This window comes from Pempheris klunzingeri, chromosome 15 (assembly GCF_042242105.1).
Source record: "Pempheris klunzingeri isolate RE-2024b chromosome 15, fPemKlu1.hap1, whole genome shotgun sequence".
In the NCBI taxonomy this organism is placed as follows: domain Eukaryota; kingdom Metazoa; phylum Chordata; class Actinopteri; order Acropomatiformes; family Pempheridae; genus Pempheris; species Pempheris klunzingeri.
The window spans coordinates 20,683,826-20,700,367 of NC_092026.1; the positions used below are offsets into that span (position 1 = coordinate 20,683,826).

Here is a 16,542-nt window from a genome sequence, read left to right on the forward strand (position 1 = left end):
CACAACCTGTGCCAACGTCAAGCCACACGTGCGCGCTGGAAGCGGAGCGCTGTAGGAGGGAAGACGGACGAGCCACGCATCGGCGTCACCGAGGAGGGTGGCGCGGTGGCATCGCCTGCAGGAATCCAGTTGTAAAGTCCACACACACGGGGGCAAAAATGCGCTGAGGGGAAACTGTCTGGAGCTCGGTCGTTAACCAAAGATTCCCTCACGGCACTAAGACGTCTGAAGAAAGAAAGAGAAAAAGAAAGAAAGAAGAAGAAAAAAAAACGCTCCGGACAAGTTGTGATTTCAGAGGAAATCCGACTGGAGATGAATACCAACGATGCCAAGGAGTATCTCGCGCGGCGGGAGATACCTCAACTGTTTGAGGTGAGACATGGTGTGCGCTTTATGGGCTGGAGACAGATGATCGGGCTGCGTGCAGGTTTCACAGTGTGATTTTTATACAAAGATTCTCATCGATGCAAAATGCCTGCCAGAGTCACTGCAAAGATCTCTCTATGATATGCAGTGCATGTTGTTATGGTTGATGGAGACGCGAGGTTGCGTGTCTACCTGAAAGCATACTTTGAAAATACTGGTTTGAATTAGAAAGGATGACTCCCGATTAAGCATTGTATAAACTGCTCCCTACAACTGTGTTTTTATAGTAATATGTAATCATGATTAGTCCAGCTGGAATTAAACCAAACAGACCGTCCTTCCCCTGCTTTGCATAATTTGATTTTAATTAACGTGAGGCAGCCGAGATGTTCTCTACCGGGGACTGGATTGTTTTATTATGAAAAATGGAAATGAGTACTGTCACTTGTACTTATAAAATAAATTCAGAAGTCTATAGTACATTTTAGAAGGAAATTGAAGTAGTATAGGGAAAATATGGTGATAAATTATACTAAACTCAAGGAGTATTAGAGATTTGTAGCTGGTAGACATGCAGGAAAATACTGTAAAGAATGATTCTGTGCCTAAAAAACAACTATTAATGAAGTCTCTACATCGATATTATACAATTAAAGGCAAAGCATGATATAGAGTGCAATGAAGCTAGCATAAACTCCCTATTAAATAGCATAGACAGAACTTAGAGAAATATAATGATGAGGTATCATTCATTTTCCAGAGGGGATAGTAAATTGGCTCATCCACTTAATTAGACTCAATCCCAAGTGTAGTGCAGCTAATGTATGCAAGCAATCACTGCTCGTTTATTTACAGGCAGTTCAAATTACACTGAGCAGTGAGGTGACACATCACCATCAAGACTGCAGCGTCATTTTACTGCTCACAACTGCTTCTCAACTAAATATATTAAAAAAAAATAATCAACTGAATAAGCATGTCAGATTGTTTGCAGCCGGGAGAAGCTTTATGTGTTTGTGCTGTGGGAGCTGTCAGTGAGGAGGGTGGAGGAGTCCCAGAGGAAGGTATTGTTTTAAAAACACTCAGGGTGGAGGGGACAAATGTCACACAAACATACACATGACCTGAGCTTTGGCACGGAGATCGTTCTCACATTCATCACAGCGATTGGCTTTCCTCCATGACAACAACAGGTCATCTGGATTCAGTGTTTATTTGCAAAGCTGAGCCCAATTTCTTGTGCTTCTGACAAAATGAGATGTTTTGTTTCCCCAGTGGAGCCAAACCAGGGCAACCAGGTCTGCACTTCAATACTTCCCCTCATTAAGATGGGCTGTTCCCCGCCGCCTCACTGTCACAGGCCAACGCCTCATGGCATGAGATATAGTGGTGACAGAACAAACATCCCCTCTCTGCCTCTTATTCTCCCTCGGTACCTCATCACATCCTCCTCCGCTGTTTTCTCCAGAGCCTGCTGACAGGTTTGATGTACTACCGGCCCGACGACCCCATCGACTACTTGGAGGGCTGTCTGAAGAAAGCCAGGGAGCTCGGAGGGCCGGATAAGGTGCGGTGGGATACCTTTGTGAGCCAGGAGAAGAAGTCCCTTCCCCCCCTCAACGGTGGCCAATCACGCAGGTCCCTCTTCAGAAATGGTGAGCAGTGAGTGTAGAGTACAGCAATGAATATCAGAGCAGAAACAATCAGCTAATCGAGTAGCCGATCAACACAAAAGTTTGATAACCAGTTAAAGTTATGTTTCAAGAAAAAACAAAAGCCAAGACGTTGCAAGTTTCAGTGAATATTTGCTGTGAGTCTTATGCTGGGCTTTTTTCTTTATTATTTTGTGACATTTTAAAGTCTAAATGATTAATTGATAAAGGGGTGTAATTCTGCAGATTAATCGATAATCAAAATAATTAGTTGCAGCTCCAAAACACACATAATTCTACACAATGGAACTTTGTTTTATCCCATTATTTTCTTTTTGTTTTTTGGCACATCTTCTTTAAATATGGGCAAAGAAAAAGCTGTGTGCTTGAAGCCAAAATATATTACACAATATATTTTCTGGCACTTCTCTCTCAGGACGCTGGCAGCACTACAACTTTCTCTCCTACACAGCCAAGACCAAACAGAGCCACTGTTTGAACAGGAAAGGGTGTGGACATTTGTATTGGATCCTCATGAGCCCCATTGTACGCCGTTATTAGCCGTACATTTAGTAGTTGTGGTCGAAAACTTTAAGAGCGTGGTGAGATGGGAGGCTTTTTTTTTTTTTTTCTCTCCTGCTACAGAGCGAAGCGCGGCTGTGAGGACCACCACTCTCACATACTTTTAGTTTCCAGTCCCAGAAGCTTTTGAAACCAGCATGTTCAGAAATAGAATTCCGTGTGCAGATCTGCATTCACTGACTTGTGGATGTGTTGGGAGCATGTTCCCGTACAGTAAAAGACAGTTGAATGTAGGTAGTTAATAATTCACATGCATACAGATACTAACAGGCTCTCCATTCATCAGTTATCTTCTCCAGCTGTGGTTTCCAGCTCTCGTATGCTGATGACATCTCACATTTGCGTTGTTTTATTAGGTCTGTTTTTAGTTCGAACATTCACTTCTTTGTTTGATGGTGTGATGAAGTAAAGCAGCAATGTAAAGAAGAACTAACCGTAAAACAGAGTTACATATGTGAGAGCGAATCTGTTTTGCATCGTAAAGCTTACGGACAGACAACAGTGCAGACATGAAGAGATCATTTTTATTGGAGAGAAATCTTCACAGTCAAGAAGTGTCGAGATCTGCTGTGAGAAACTCACATTTATCCCACTTCGGTAAAGATGCCTGAAAGCTTTGCCAGCTGCAGCGTTTAGCTGCTGGGAACTGGAGGCTAATCAGGGATAGAGATTTCCATGTCCTGTGATTCGCCTCTCGGCTGACAGCTGAAGCTCAAATCTGCCATGTTTCAATATGTTTGCTGGAAGGGAAATGCTGCTCTCGCTTCCTAAATTAGATGATGTCCCGTATGTTAAAAGGGCAAAAGAGTCAGGCAGCAGCATTAGTTAGAATTTGCAACCTTGCGTTTGTATGTTATTTCTAAAAATATTTAATTTTCGCATGAGCAATTTTTGTGTTTTCGTGAATTGTTTGCATGAAATAGCACCTCTGTTCTCTTCACTTTTCCATCTCTGGTACATGTGTTATCATTGGTAAAACTGTGTGATCTACACCGTCCTCATCTTCATAATACAGTAAAGTGATAATATTGGTTGTGCTCCCTTAGAACAGCACACAGTGATGCTTTCTATCTTTAGTAAGTGTGTTATAATCAGTGCTTTGAGACAGAAGTATAATTACCGAACTGAGGCAAGCGGTGAATTCATCTCACACACAATTTCATCTCAAATTCACCATTTTATTGTTAAAACAGGCACGACTCTTTTTTTGTTTTGTTTTTTGCTCTGAAATGGGATCGGCAGTGTTTGAAATACTGTCACATCCGCACCTATAAAGTGGTTGACGAATTGATGAAAAATAAAGCATGAATGATTGGATTCACAAAATTTGAAAGATACTAAACTACAAAACTACTAAACAGTTTCTCATCGATACTCCAGACAAAAGCAGACAAATTGATTCTCATTGATACCTTTCTCTCTGTGTGTGTGTATGTATGTGTGTGTGTGTGTGTGGCAGTGTTGCCCGACAGTCCTAATTTCCCCTACAGACGCTATGACCGCCTCCCTCCCATCAGCCAGTTTTCCATTGAGAGCGACTCGGACCTGTCGGAGACAGCGGAGCTCATAGAGGAGTACGAGGTGTTTGATCCATCCAGACCGCGACCCAAAGTCATCCTCGTCATCGGTAAAGGGCCAGTACAAAACACAAACACGACAGCTGTAGATAACTTCAAGAATGAAGAATATTTGAGGCTAAAACATTTAATGTTCCCTCCTCTGATGTTTCGGATGTGAAGTACTCGTTTGGAATCCCATTGACTCATGTTTTCCATTAGATAAGACAAGGCAAACATGTAAACACAGCAAAACCATGTGACCAGTGCCTCTAATGCATTTCTTGAGAGCTTTATCTATTTATATAAGAAGGTCAATAAAAACACAAAGTGGAAGTTTATATTTGCCTCAGTGATGCTCTAAAAATAAATGGTCTGGATGGAAATCTAAGAGTCAGGGACTGTGTATGCGTGTGTGTTTACTAGCAGTGTGTTTTGCCTGGTATTTTGAACGCAGCCCCGCCTCTCTGTGCTGGTATCAGCTGGGTAGATCTTGTTGTATGTCACTCACTGTGTTAGACACTCTCGCTCTCCTAATCTGATTTCCTTGATGGGACTGCATTAACCAGTCAAACACATTCATTAATCTTTTAAATTAAGCACGGCAGCTGCACATTAAGAGCAACTCCACTGGCTGAGGTGGACCTAAAAAGGCTGCTATTTATAAACCCCCTTAAAATACTTTATTTAAGGTTTTCAATAAGCAAAAGAAGGATTTGACGTTCTCTGACAGGCCTCTGCTGCGGCACGTTTTGCTTTCTGGCTGGTGTGTACCTGGTGTGTTCACACTGTCTGTAGTGTGGATGATAGTTATTTGTCCTCGCAGCACAAAGCCAGCTCCTAATTCGTCTTTGTGAGCACATTGTGCCCTATTTTAAAAGGGAGACAGGACGGCAGCAGCTGTCATCTCTGTGGAGGACTGTGACGGATAGGTTGAACGTTACAAAATAGTCAGATGTAAGATAAAATGCACGTGTTAAATACATATTAGGGTATCTCACTGATCCTCCCACCCCTTCTTCTATCATCTGTAAAACTGTCACTTTATATTTTTTTCCAATTCCTCTCTAACAATATTTTGTTCTAATTCATGGGCCCTTTTCATAAGTCAAAATTATCATAGAAGAAAAAATGTTGGCACATTTAGTGATGAGTCTAGTAATAGCAATATTCTTTTGAAAAGGTCAGTGTGATTGCACTAATGCACTCTTGCCTGTGAGTGATATGAGAAGATCGATACCACTCATATCTATCCATTAAATATGAAGCTACAGCCAGGAGATGTTAGCTTAGCTTAGCTTAGCTTAGCTTAGCGTAAAGACTGGAAACAGGGGGAAGCAGCTAGCCTGATCCTGTCCATTGGTAACCCCCCTTCCTTCAGTCTTTATGCTAAGCTAGGCTAAGATAACTGTCTTGTGGCTATAGTTTCATATTTAATGCATCCAACCCTCAGCAAGACTGCGAATGAGTTTATTTCCCAAAATGTCAAACTATTCCTTGAAATAACTGAGATAAGTTCTGAAATAACTGAGATAAGTTCTGAAATAACTGAGATAAGCCATCATTTTAAGCAGCAATACTGAACAGCTTCATTTGATTGTCTGTTGGTGATGGCAGGAATTAGATCTATCAAATAGAATTTCTTTCTTTTTTGTGCTTTTTTTAAAGATAAAATAACCATAATTGGTAACCGAAGCATATCTCTTAAGGCCTCAGTATGTTCCAAACGAACTATGAGGTGTTGTCCCACCATGGCAGGGCAAAAAGCCTGCCGTCATAGAGAGGAGTGTGACACGGCGAATCAGTATCACATCTCATTTACTGTGTTGCACTTGGTTACACACATTAAAAGTGATAGAAGTACTCGTGTGGAAAAATGAGACAAAAAAATGTCGAGTGAAGTTCCTACTTTGCCTGTGTTCCCACCTCTGCACACCTGGCTTATTGCTGCGTAAAGGGGGGTTTAAGAGATTGGAGGGGGGTTTCAGACAGGTTATATGAGGGTTCAAAGGTTCCAGGAGGTTGGATGATAAGGACTGTGTTTGACATATACTGAGGCCTTAGTTCCAAATATATGAACCTTGACACCTGTAGGAAACTTTTTACACTAAGCGCGCACATCAGCCGGGATTCAGTGCACCTTTGAGGACACATCACAGCGACTACACTAAAACCTGGCTGTCAAAATTAGTCTATCCAAATGAAATCCGGCCAAATATTAGCAACCAGGGAATTGTAATAATTTTGTCACACATGGGTGCGTGCTCTTCTCCTCATTAGTTAAAAAATCATTTCTGACAGTAACACCACAATGGAATAAATTACCCACTCAGCTCGTTCTCCGACTAATTTCACTTCACTCTGGCCTGGCTTTGAACCAGGAACTATTTTGGAGCGGATGACATTTCTATGGTGACAGTAGCATCTCTGATTTCCTGGAAGAAAAAAAAAAAACCCAGTTGTCTGACAGCAAAGCAGCATTCAGTTTGTCAGATGGCTTTTACAGGCATTTATACAGGCCTTTCACAAACTGACAGCTTGTATGCTGTGGTGTGTTTATCATGCACCATGGAGACATCATTGCCACAGGGCAATTTAACTCCAAAAGATCAACTTTACATGGTTTTGTTCCTTGAACTTTTAGAGTAATTACGATCATTTTATGTGTAAAATTAAGATTTTATGATGTCAAAGCAAAGGCTAAAATGACATAGTCATTGTAATGTTAAGCAAACTATCCACGATCTTCTCCTGTTGTCACTCCCCTGCACATAATTTTTCAAGTTGAAATAAAGAGGATTTATTAGCAAATGTAGGAGGTTCACACATACCTGTTTCTCTGATCCCACCCCCTCACACACACACACACACACCGTTTTCCCACGCATACACTTGCAAAACACACATAAGCAGTAACACACAGTCACGCAGAGACAAACATTCTCACACATGTGCAAACACACAAAGTCCCACATCGTCTGGGTTCCTCTCACTAAAACACACATGCGCCTACGCTAACACACCCACACACATAATGTTTCACACTCACACAAACACATTTCACACACACACACACACACACACACACACACACACACACAACTAAATCGCTCCCAAAACATCAACAGCTCTCCCTCTGTGCCTAGGTGGCCCTGGCAGCGGCAAAGGAACACAGTGCCTGAAGATTGCCGAGCGCTACGGCTTCCAGTACGTGTCCGTGGGCGAGCTGCTGAGGAAGAAGATGATCCACAATGCCACCAGCAACAGAAAGTGGAGCCTGATTGCTAAAATCATCACCAATGGAGAGCTGGCACCGCAGGTAGCAGAGAAGCAGAGAAGGGGTGTGTGTGTGTGTGTGTGTGTGTGTGTGTGTGTGTGAGTGTGTGAAACAGGGAGAATATGAGAGGAAGGATGAGTGCAGAGTGTGTCCAGTCACTCGCAGGTCATTATCACAGCGTGCATGTAATAAGGGACTAATTAGCAGCATCCAAATCACAAGTGTGCTGGAGAGACGGGGTGCTTATCCATCTTATTAGCATCCTTCTCTGCAAGATAATGACTCTGCTTGGGAGGAAAATGGGCACAGACCCCCTGTGGTTGTTTGTGCTCCATTCATTCAAACACTGTATAGTGAATGCATATGATTCCCTTACACTATACTGTGTATGTGCATGTAATTAAGATTACAGGGTTGATTGAAACATAAATTGCATAAATTCAAGGGCAGAGGGAGGACTGAACCATAACTATCACTGACAGAACTATTATCAACACACAGTGGTTGGATTTAGATATTAACCAGGGCCTTCCTCAGTGACTCAGGTGTCGTCACAAGTGGTTGTAAGAATGTTTTTTGGCCTTGGATGAGGATAGTGAACTCCCCCTTATAGTTAACCACCTGTCGAAAAAACTAATAAATGCACCTAGAAGGTTTTGAATATTTTACCACAGACAAGTGTTTCCAAGGTCAAGAATGAATCTCCAAGTTGTCACATACAAAAACATGTTTTAAAATACATGAAATAACCAGGGAATTCACTTTTTCTTTTGATTTGCTTCTTCACATTTATTTTCGGGACAACAAGTAGTTCAAGAATGAAAACATTTTCATTCTCTCAAATGTCAGATGGTGGAGGACCCTTAAATTTACCACAAGCAATACTTTTCTAAAGGTTTATAGGCAGTGCATGAGCTAACTAAAAATAAAGAGGATGTGATGTAATGCTGTAATGCCTGGGATAACTAAAGCAAATTTCAACTCCATAAAACTTAGTTTTAATAGTCTTCTGATACCAGTGGCTGTCAGGGAAGTAGCAATAGTGATAACACCACTTTATCTGTGTAGCATTTCTCAAAATAAAGTTACAGATTGTCTCACAGGACAACAGACAAAAAACACATGCTAAAACAAACTGGAAGAGGTCCTGTCCATAAAGATGATCCATGTTCTAGTAGAGATTTATAGACCAGGAGAACAGGTATGTATAGACACAAAAGCTCACAAATGTATACTGCAGACAGACCATGGAGGAAAGAAATTCAATCCAAATCTTATCTAAAAATGATCAGAGATCAGGTAAAGTGAACATAATTGTAAATTGTAAAAAAAAAAAAATACCAGAATACTCCTTTAGTGAATCATTTTACCCATTTATCTTCTTCATAGTAGTATTTAAATAAAAGTCTTTGTAAACCTCTTTTGGCTTTACAGTAGAACCGTGCTCAATTAACACACTGCCACTTGTGGCTCTACAGTGGTTAGTGGTTTGGTTGCCATAAGAACTAAATAAACACAGTTCCCATGAGAATAAACGCATCTATCAAGGGTTTATATTATATATAAAATCACAATGACTGATTCTGGTTGTCTGGACACATTTGAATACACCCGAGACGGTGGTCTTTACATGAGCACCGTGATGCATTGGCGGTGCGGCGAGGTAAAAGGCTGTAACACGGATACTGAGCACCTGTTTGCCCCGGGAACGGCAGTTCTTAACACGTGTTCCCTCATGAATTATCTTCAGTAACCGACCTCATCAATTATGATCCTTTCCTTGTCTGGCACGACATCACATCTCCCTTCTGGCCGTTAACCAGATGTCAGTCCAGGAACCAGTGAGATAAACAGTAAAGTAGGCCAAGCTGCAGACAAATTAGATATGATAAAGTGACTTGTGGCTGTAAGGCATTTAATTTCCTGCCATGATTAGTTTACTGAAGAAGATCTTAATTATTCTGTATGTAATGATGAGAGGATGAGGCGAAATACTCCTGGGTATATGAAAAGACTCACAAGCTTGTGTAAATATTGTTTTATGATGTGTTGAGTGGCACATTACTGATTCACAGCAGCTTGGTTTTAGTAGTGCTGGTGGTTACATAGATGTTATTCTCCCCTGATCAACCATATGATGTCAATAGGTTTTTCAATTATCGATTTAACTTTACTAAGAGCTTCGCAAAGTGTTGGATGATTAATCACCGTAATCAAAAACTGCTGTAATTTCTGTTAATTTGGCAGTCAATAGCAAGTTCATGCAAGAAACCTGGATGTTTACCTTGACATTTATGTTTTGAAGAGTAACTGGAAGGAAGGGTTTGACATTCTGGGAAATTCTGATCATTTATATGCTTTCTTGCTGAGCGTTTGATGAGAATAATGATACCACTCTCATATCTGTGCATTTTATACAAAGCTACAGCTGGAGGACTTATCTTAGCTTAGTTTAGTTTAGCCTGTTTTAGCGTATGCCCTGATGTCACTGCTCCCAGTGAAGAAATAGTCTGGCATGTAACTTCCCATAAAACCACGACTTGCCTTTTTACATGTCAATTTTGGTAAGTGAATATCTAAATATTTCTGTTTCTAAGTGGGCTGGGAAAAGACCATCCATGCATTTGTTCTTGTAGCCTGGAGCTCTATAACTGTGCTCAGCTGTGAAGCCCAGTCACTGGTTCAAACACGCAGTATCCCATAACTGACTCTCAACCAGCACAGCCAAGTTCTTGCTGTTTGTCTGTAACTCGCTGCCATGTCAGGTCATGTGACATAGTGTATTTCTGAACTTCTGTTCCCTCAGAAATCCCACAGGTCCCCTCGGACATCTTGGATGTCTGACAGTCTGGTCTAAAATTACACTGATGCTACTTTTGCTTTCATATCCTCAGATTGTGGAAAAAATCATAAAATGTTTGAAAAATGTTGATACAGTTCTGCAGAATCCAGTGGCCAGAGTTGCAGCACTTGCTGAACATTTTTATCTTCCCACGGATTGTTTTTTATGGAAAAGCACAGTGTAACAAAGGCTGTAGACCAGCTCTATGCTAGATACTAGTAGTATATACTGTAGTATTCTCTGTATACTAATTGTCACAGTAGCAGTCGGTGTACCAGAAGTTATGTAAGAGCAACAGTGAACATCTGACAGACACTGCCAATTAAACTTCACAAAGGGAAAGCAAAATGTTTGTCCAACGAGTTATCAGTTATTATTTTTCCCTCCTGGGGCACCATAGTTTACTGTTTTGTACCTTCATTTCCTTTGAGCATTGCTCTGCCATCAACAGCACAACAAAAATTAGGGTGGATTGGTCATCTTTCCAGTGTGTTTACACTTTGACAGTTCGTTCTTGACCTTGGACAGAGCAGCTGACAAAACAGACTCATTTCAAGGTCCATTTCCTAACTTCCAAAGTTCCAAAGTGTTTGGCCCTGACAAACGATCTTTTTCAGCGGATGGAGTTTTGTTTAGTTATCACAGAAATGCTGCTGTTGTAATTTAGCATTATCCCAGGCATCTCTAGAACTCATCTACTGCATGGCTTAAATTTGCTATTTATGGCTTAAATATAGTAGTTTATTTGTGTATTTTTATTTTCAAGATCTTTCTTCAGCTGCCTGGTCACCATCAGCACATTTGTGTTATTTTTTTTAATCAAGAATCACAAGAAAATTATTGTATACTGGCTTCTGAGCTCTGCCAAAATGCAGGAAACACAGTCTACAGTGAAGGTGTTGCTGCTGCTTGTGTAGACACTGAGGTAGGCTCTGTCTGATGCTTGCTCATGTGGGGAATCTTGGATCCTTCATTTTGAATTCCTGAATCGTTGGGTATCGCTCTCTCTTAATTAAAGAGTTTGGTCTAAACCTGCTCTTCATGGAAAGCGTCTTGAGATAATGCTGTTATGAATTAGCGCTATATAAATAAAGACTGATTGATTGATTGATTGATTGATATTTGCTATATAGTGCACTATGTTTACCTTCAGTCTATGCAAAAAAAGTATGAGATCACGTTATGAATGCAATTGTCGTAATTACACGGTTTGGCCATTATTTAAAAGCCTGGTGCACTTCCTGGGGGCCTGGTTTGTGTGTGTGTGTGTGTGTGTGTGTGTGTGTCTTTTTATAAATTTGTTACATTGATCCCTGCAGAAATGTTGCACCTTTTGCTGTAGGCCACTCCCACTGCCACATCCCCTTTTTGCAAATGGACACGAACAGTTAATCAGCTGTCGTTTGACTCATGACCAATCTGTCCACAAAACTTGTGGAGGTCTGTGAATCCATTTAGAGGTTTTTGTGTTAGGCTGTGCTCCTTTTAGCCAGTTAGCATGAACGCAGACAGACAAAGGGAGATGTGAGTGCATGAACAGGGGAGATATATATCTCATGTTTGCTTTGAATGCTGATATAGTGTTGCAGCTTCAGTAGATTGTCTCTATGGGAGTCAGAGATGATTTTTTGATACCTGGCATTCCTGTGCGGGCTCAGACATCGAGTCACGTCAGTGGATCAGACGGCTTTTCTTAGATTAGCTTTTCTCATTTTATCTTGCATGCATACATTAATCTGTTCGAAGGAATATAGATTAGGTTTAATCTGTGCTGTAGCTTGTCGAGCCACTGCTCTTATTCTGTGGATGGAGAGAAATTAAACGTCTGTGTTACTCAGCGTGGGGCATGGCCTTGAATGTTATTTTTAGATAGGAGCATTGCTTGTGTATCTCTGTCATATCGCATGATGCAGTCTGCCTGGAGAAATACGTTCGAACATGTCGACCTCCTCCAGCCATGAGGAAGTAATTGATGCTAAAATATGCTGGCACTATGTGGCCTGAAGTGCAGTAATAACACTTGTTCTGCAGCATTCAAATGTATTAAAGTTCAATTGGATAAAGAGATTGATTATATTGCAGAATTCCCAAATTTGCTGTCATAGATTTCCATTTACCTTATTTATGAGTGTCATTTTTAAGGGGGTTTAAAGGTGACATATTGTGCTCATTTACAGGTTTATACTTGTATTTAATGGTCCTGCTAGAATATGTTGATGTGCTGTAATGTTCCTTCTATGCTCTTTCTAAACAACCTGTTTTAGTATTTAACAGAGAAACACAATTTGTGTGCTTTGTTCGCACTGTTGACATCTTGTTACCGGAGCTAGTTTTAGATGCAAACCAATGGCGACAACGAAGCGGATTCAGGTTTTCCGTGGACTTGACCTTGAGCCTGCTGAAGGGCTGAATGAGGTCATATAATCAACAGATCTTTGCAAGTGACATCACACAGAAGGCCAAATCTATCCGGAGCGTTTTCACACACATTTACTGAGAGGAAAAGAGAAAAAGAGAAAGGGTTCTCTTTTCTCATAGTTTGAGGGTTTCTAGACACACCAGGGACACAGAGTTATGTTGAAAAGTGCTTTTTGCATAATATGTTCCCTTTAACTCCCTTTTAACTAATCTATAACCTTGATAAATCTGCATCTGGGAATTGCAATATTAATGAAACTAAACTTCCCTTTTCATGCTCTCGGTGGAGAAAAGCAAACTATGATAATGATTACAACTATAAACTTTTTGGATTTATAGTTGTAGCTGAAATAATGTAGCAGACATTCAAGCATCTGGCTAATTATTGAGTTAATTGTGTAGTTCATATATCCAAGGAACTCCCAGCTGTTATAGTAACTGTTTGTTATCGAGCAGTACAAATCATGCTCATCTCTATCCTGACACTGAAACACAAAGTGAGACATCGAGTGATGATAATTAGAACTCATGCTGCTTTCACTGTTTTCCAGGAGACAACAATAACTGAGATTAAGCAGAAGATCATGAAGATCCCAGATGCTAGTGGTATCGTCATAGATGGGTTCCCTCGAGATGTTGGGCAGGCCTTATCCTTTGAAGACCAGGTGAGTCTCTGGTTTAGATTCCCTTAGTTCTTTTTTCACGCACAAAAATCTCACTGAACTGTGAATCGATTGTGTAGCCTGTTCTGTGACAAAACCATACGTCACATTGGTGAGTACTGCAAATATGGAGCGTCCACTTCCTCCCTGACATACATAAATATTTCAGAATTTTTTATAGCATTATTCTAATAATATTACATAACAACTTTCAACAACTTTCACAACTTTCACACCAAATGATCCAAACTTTCAAAGGAAACAGCCTCCAGTACAGGAAACTCCTTCATTTGACCAAGGACTAAAACAAAAAAGCTATTTTTTAAAAAAGAGAGAGGTTAAGGAAAGACAGAGCGACGTGCAAAAACTGCACAAATATTTTATAATGTTATTATAGCATCTTGAATTAAAATTGGGGAACCTAGAGATTCCTGACTCTACCATTTATGGCAGATTAAACCACCATTCATCTCCCTATTCAGTGCACTGAACTGCTTCAACCTGTGACCAGCTGGAACACATGGTGTTTGTCTTTTGCCCTCCAGACAAGTTTCAGAGTCACTGTGGTTAATTTGTAATGTACATGTAAAATATCTGTCTGTCCAACACATACAAAGAGCTATTCAAGTGGCACCTCCCACAAGCATATGTAAATGAGTTGGTTGCTCACAACACACTGAAGCCGTTATCCCTCAGGTTTTTATCTCCATTAGCCTGAGATCTGCAGGTGGCAGCTTTAGTTTCTCAGCAGTTTGAGGCACACTGCCAGGGTTTGATGTATTTAATATCAGATGCTCCGCAGTGTCTACGGGTGACTTTGAGGGCATTCAGACTCTCTGACAAGTTTTTTAGCATTTAATCAGTTTTAAAGGTTTTATCCTAAAAGTCCTGTCTCCAAATGGGTGATCTCCCAACTGTGAAAAATTCTAATTTAATTACATGCATTTTTAAAGGCAAACTGAGATTTGAATTTTCACCTTTTGTGTAATGAAGTATGAACATGACAGCTATTACGCACAGACTGTATTTCACAGATCCAAAACCAAATAACCACACTGTCAAAACTCAAAGCAATGATGAATAGTTCTGTAATCTCAGCACTGCATACGTTACCCCAAGATTGAAATAACGTCACAGAGAAACTTAAAAAGTGCTGAAATCACAGTTGGGACAATGCAAGGGCCGCTAAACTGATGTAGTAATTACTAAGTAAGTACAGTCAAGGTCTAAACAAAGACAGAGGATATACTTGTATGATCTCTTGGCAAAAAGTAAGTTTAATTCCAGTTGGACTTTTAAAGAAAACCTTCAAGACTCCTTTGGTTGCCCTGGACAGAGAATTGTTGAAGTTATCTGAACATGTTATAAAAGGAAAAACTTTCACAATTAGCATTTCACTATAATATTCATTTCACTGTATGGATCCCTGAAGCAAAATTTCAGCAGCAAGGTCTGCAGCCTACAGTGGGTCCATTAGGATCGTTTGATATTAAAGTGTTTCAGAGGCCCTTTTTTCAAAGATACTGCCCGATGGAATTTGGATTATTTTTATTATTATTTTATCTGCTTCTGTGTTTGTGCTATAAATCAGTCAGTGTGCTTGTATCACCAGGCTGACTGATCCAGTCTGGAGTGTAATATGTTATGTCTGCACTGACCTTGAGCTCACATCACTCTTGCTCACAAACTCAACGTGTTTCAGCTGCGTCTAATCAGCTATTTATCAGTGGAACACAGGTTTTCCATTTCGCTGCCTGGTCACGGCTTAATGTTCCTAAAATCAAATGAACAGGCGTTGGCACACTGAGCAAGGACACTGCGCTTTGACTGGTTCGCAGTCTTTGTGCAGCTAAAGCGTCCTTGAGCGAGACTTGAAATGCCTGGCAGCTGTCATTCTGGATGTTTTTAATCTATTCCCTGAGGATCAGTAAAGCCTTACCTGCCCGTTTTGCAACATGTGAAATGAAAAGGTAATTTAAGTAGGCATTATATGTAGGAGTCGTAGGTAGGAGTCATAAAATCCATTGAAAACATTGTCATGGTAAATTAGCAATGCAAGGACAGTAAATGATAAAAGGCAGTTGTATAAATGCTCCACTAACAACACCAGCTATGCTACAGTATGCATTGTATTTTATCTAAACTGGAGTTCCCTGATGGAAATGTATCCTGTACAACTGAGTGGCCAATGGTGTGACACTACAATCGATTGCTTTCAGAAGGATTGATTCTCTTTATCACATTTAAACCCACTTAACATTTATCAACTTTTAAATGAGCGCTCTGTGCCTTTTAGAGTGGTCGGGGAATGGGTTGAGGTCTATCTGGGTCAGTGCAAGTGAAGCCTGACTTTATAATCTGGTAAGAAAGACATCAAAGTCTCGAGTCCCATTTGGACAGGATTAATATTCCAGGAAGAGGTGGACATTTTCTCTGCTCCAATAAAGTCACTGTTCCAGATGTTAGGTCAGCCTGTGTCAAATTACAGGGGGTGGTTTATAATTCACACGGATATTTTGCCGGAAATTCAAATGGTTGTCACAAGGGTTATCAAAATGTAGTTTTATAGGTACCATTTAGATACTATTCAGTTAACTTTGAAAGTTAACTTTGTTCCAGAGAGAGTAAAATGCTGTTAGCATGTGCAGTTGACTACCGAGGATGTTGAAATCACATATCATCACATAAAAAAACTAAAGTTTCTTGAATGAATTAAGTCTGTGAGGTAACCTTAGTGCTAATAATAGAATGATAGATCAGTTTAGGTCACTTTAAAAGGATCCAGTTGATACACACAGGCGTAAGACATTGCCTCAGAAGCCATATTTGAGGGAAGCAATGTCCTCCATGTTCATCACATACCCATTATTTGACCTTTGTTTGTAATAGCGATTCTGATTTGAGTAATTTCCATGCAGAAAAATGCAATGTGATTGGTAATTTTGGCAAAAACGTCTGATAAATATTGCAGGCATTGGTTGAATTTGCATTGATTCCTGCAATAACACAATGCACAGAGCTTGTTCAATGTCCTCCGCAGTAAGCATATCCATCGACGGCCATGTGTTTTGCTAATGTGTCACTTAACGAAGCACTGAAGTAGAGCGTGAGTGTAAATATCAAACAGCATTACAGTCTACAAACTGCGGCTCCCCATCGGCTCTGAATGGTGATTAAATGTGTGTTT

General features: G+C 40.4%; 1 protein-coding gene across 1 annotated transcript in view; it reads left to right on the forward strand.

The window, feature by feature from the left end:
* The window catches only part of ak5 (adenylate kinase 5), a 70,901-nt gene continuing 54,359 nt past the window's right edge, over nucleotides 1–16,542 (forward strand). The window contains exons 1-5 of the mRNA XM_070844721.1: nucleotides 1–372; nucleotides 1,835–2,021; nucleotides 4,060–4,227; nucleotides 7,303–7,475; nucleotides 13,245–13,358. Of these exons, the coding sequence (XP_070700822.1) occupies nucleotides 313–372; nucleotides 1,835–2,021; nucleotides 4,060–4,227; nucleotides 7,303–7,475; nucleotides 13,245–13,358 (702 nt within the window). The 5' untranslated portion in view covers nucleotides 1–312. The remainder of the gene's footprint in view (nucleotides 373–1,834; nucleotides 2,022–4,059; nucleotides 4,228–7,302; nucleotides 7,476–13,244; nucleotides 13,359–16,542) is intronic.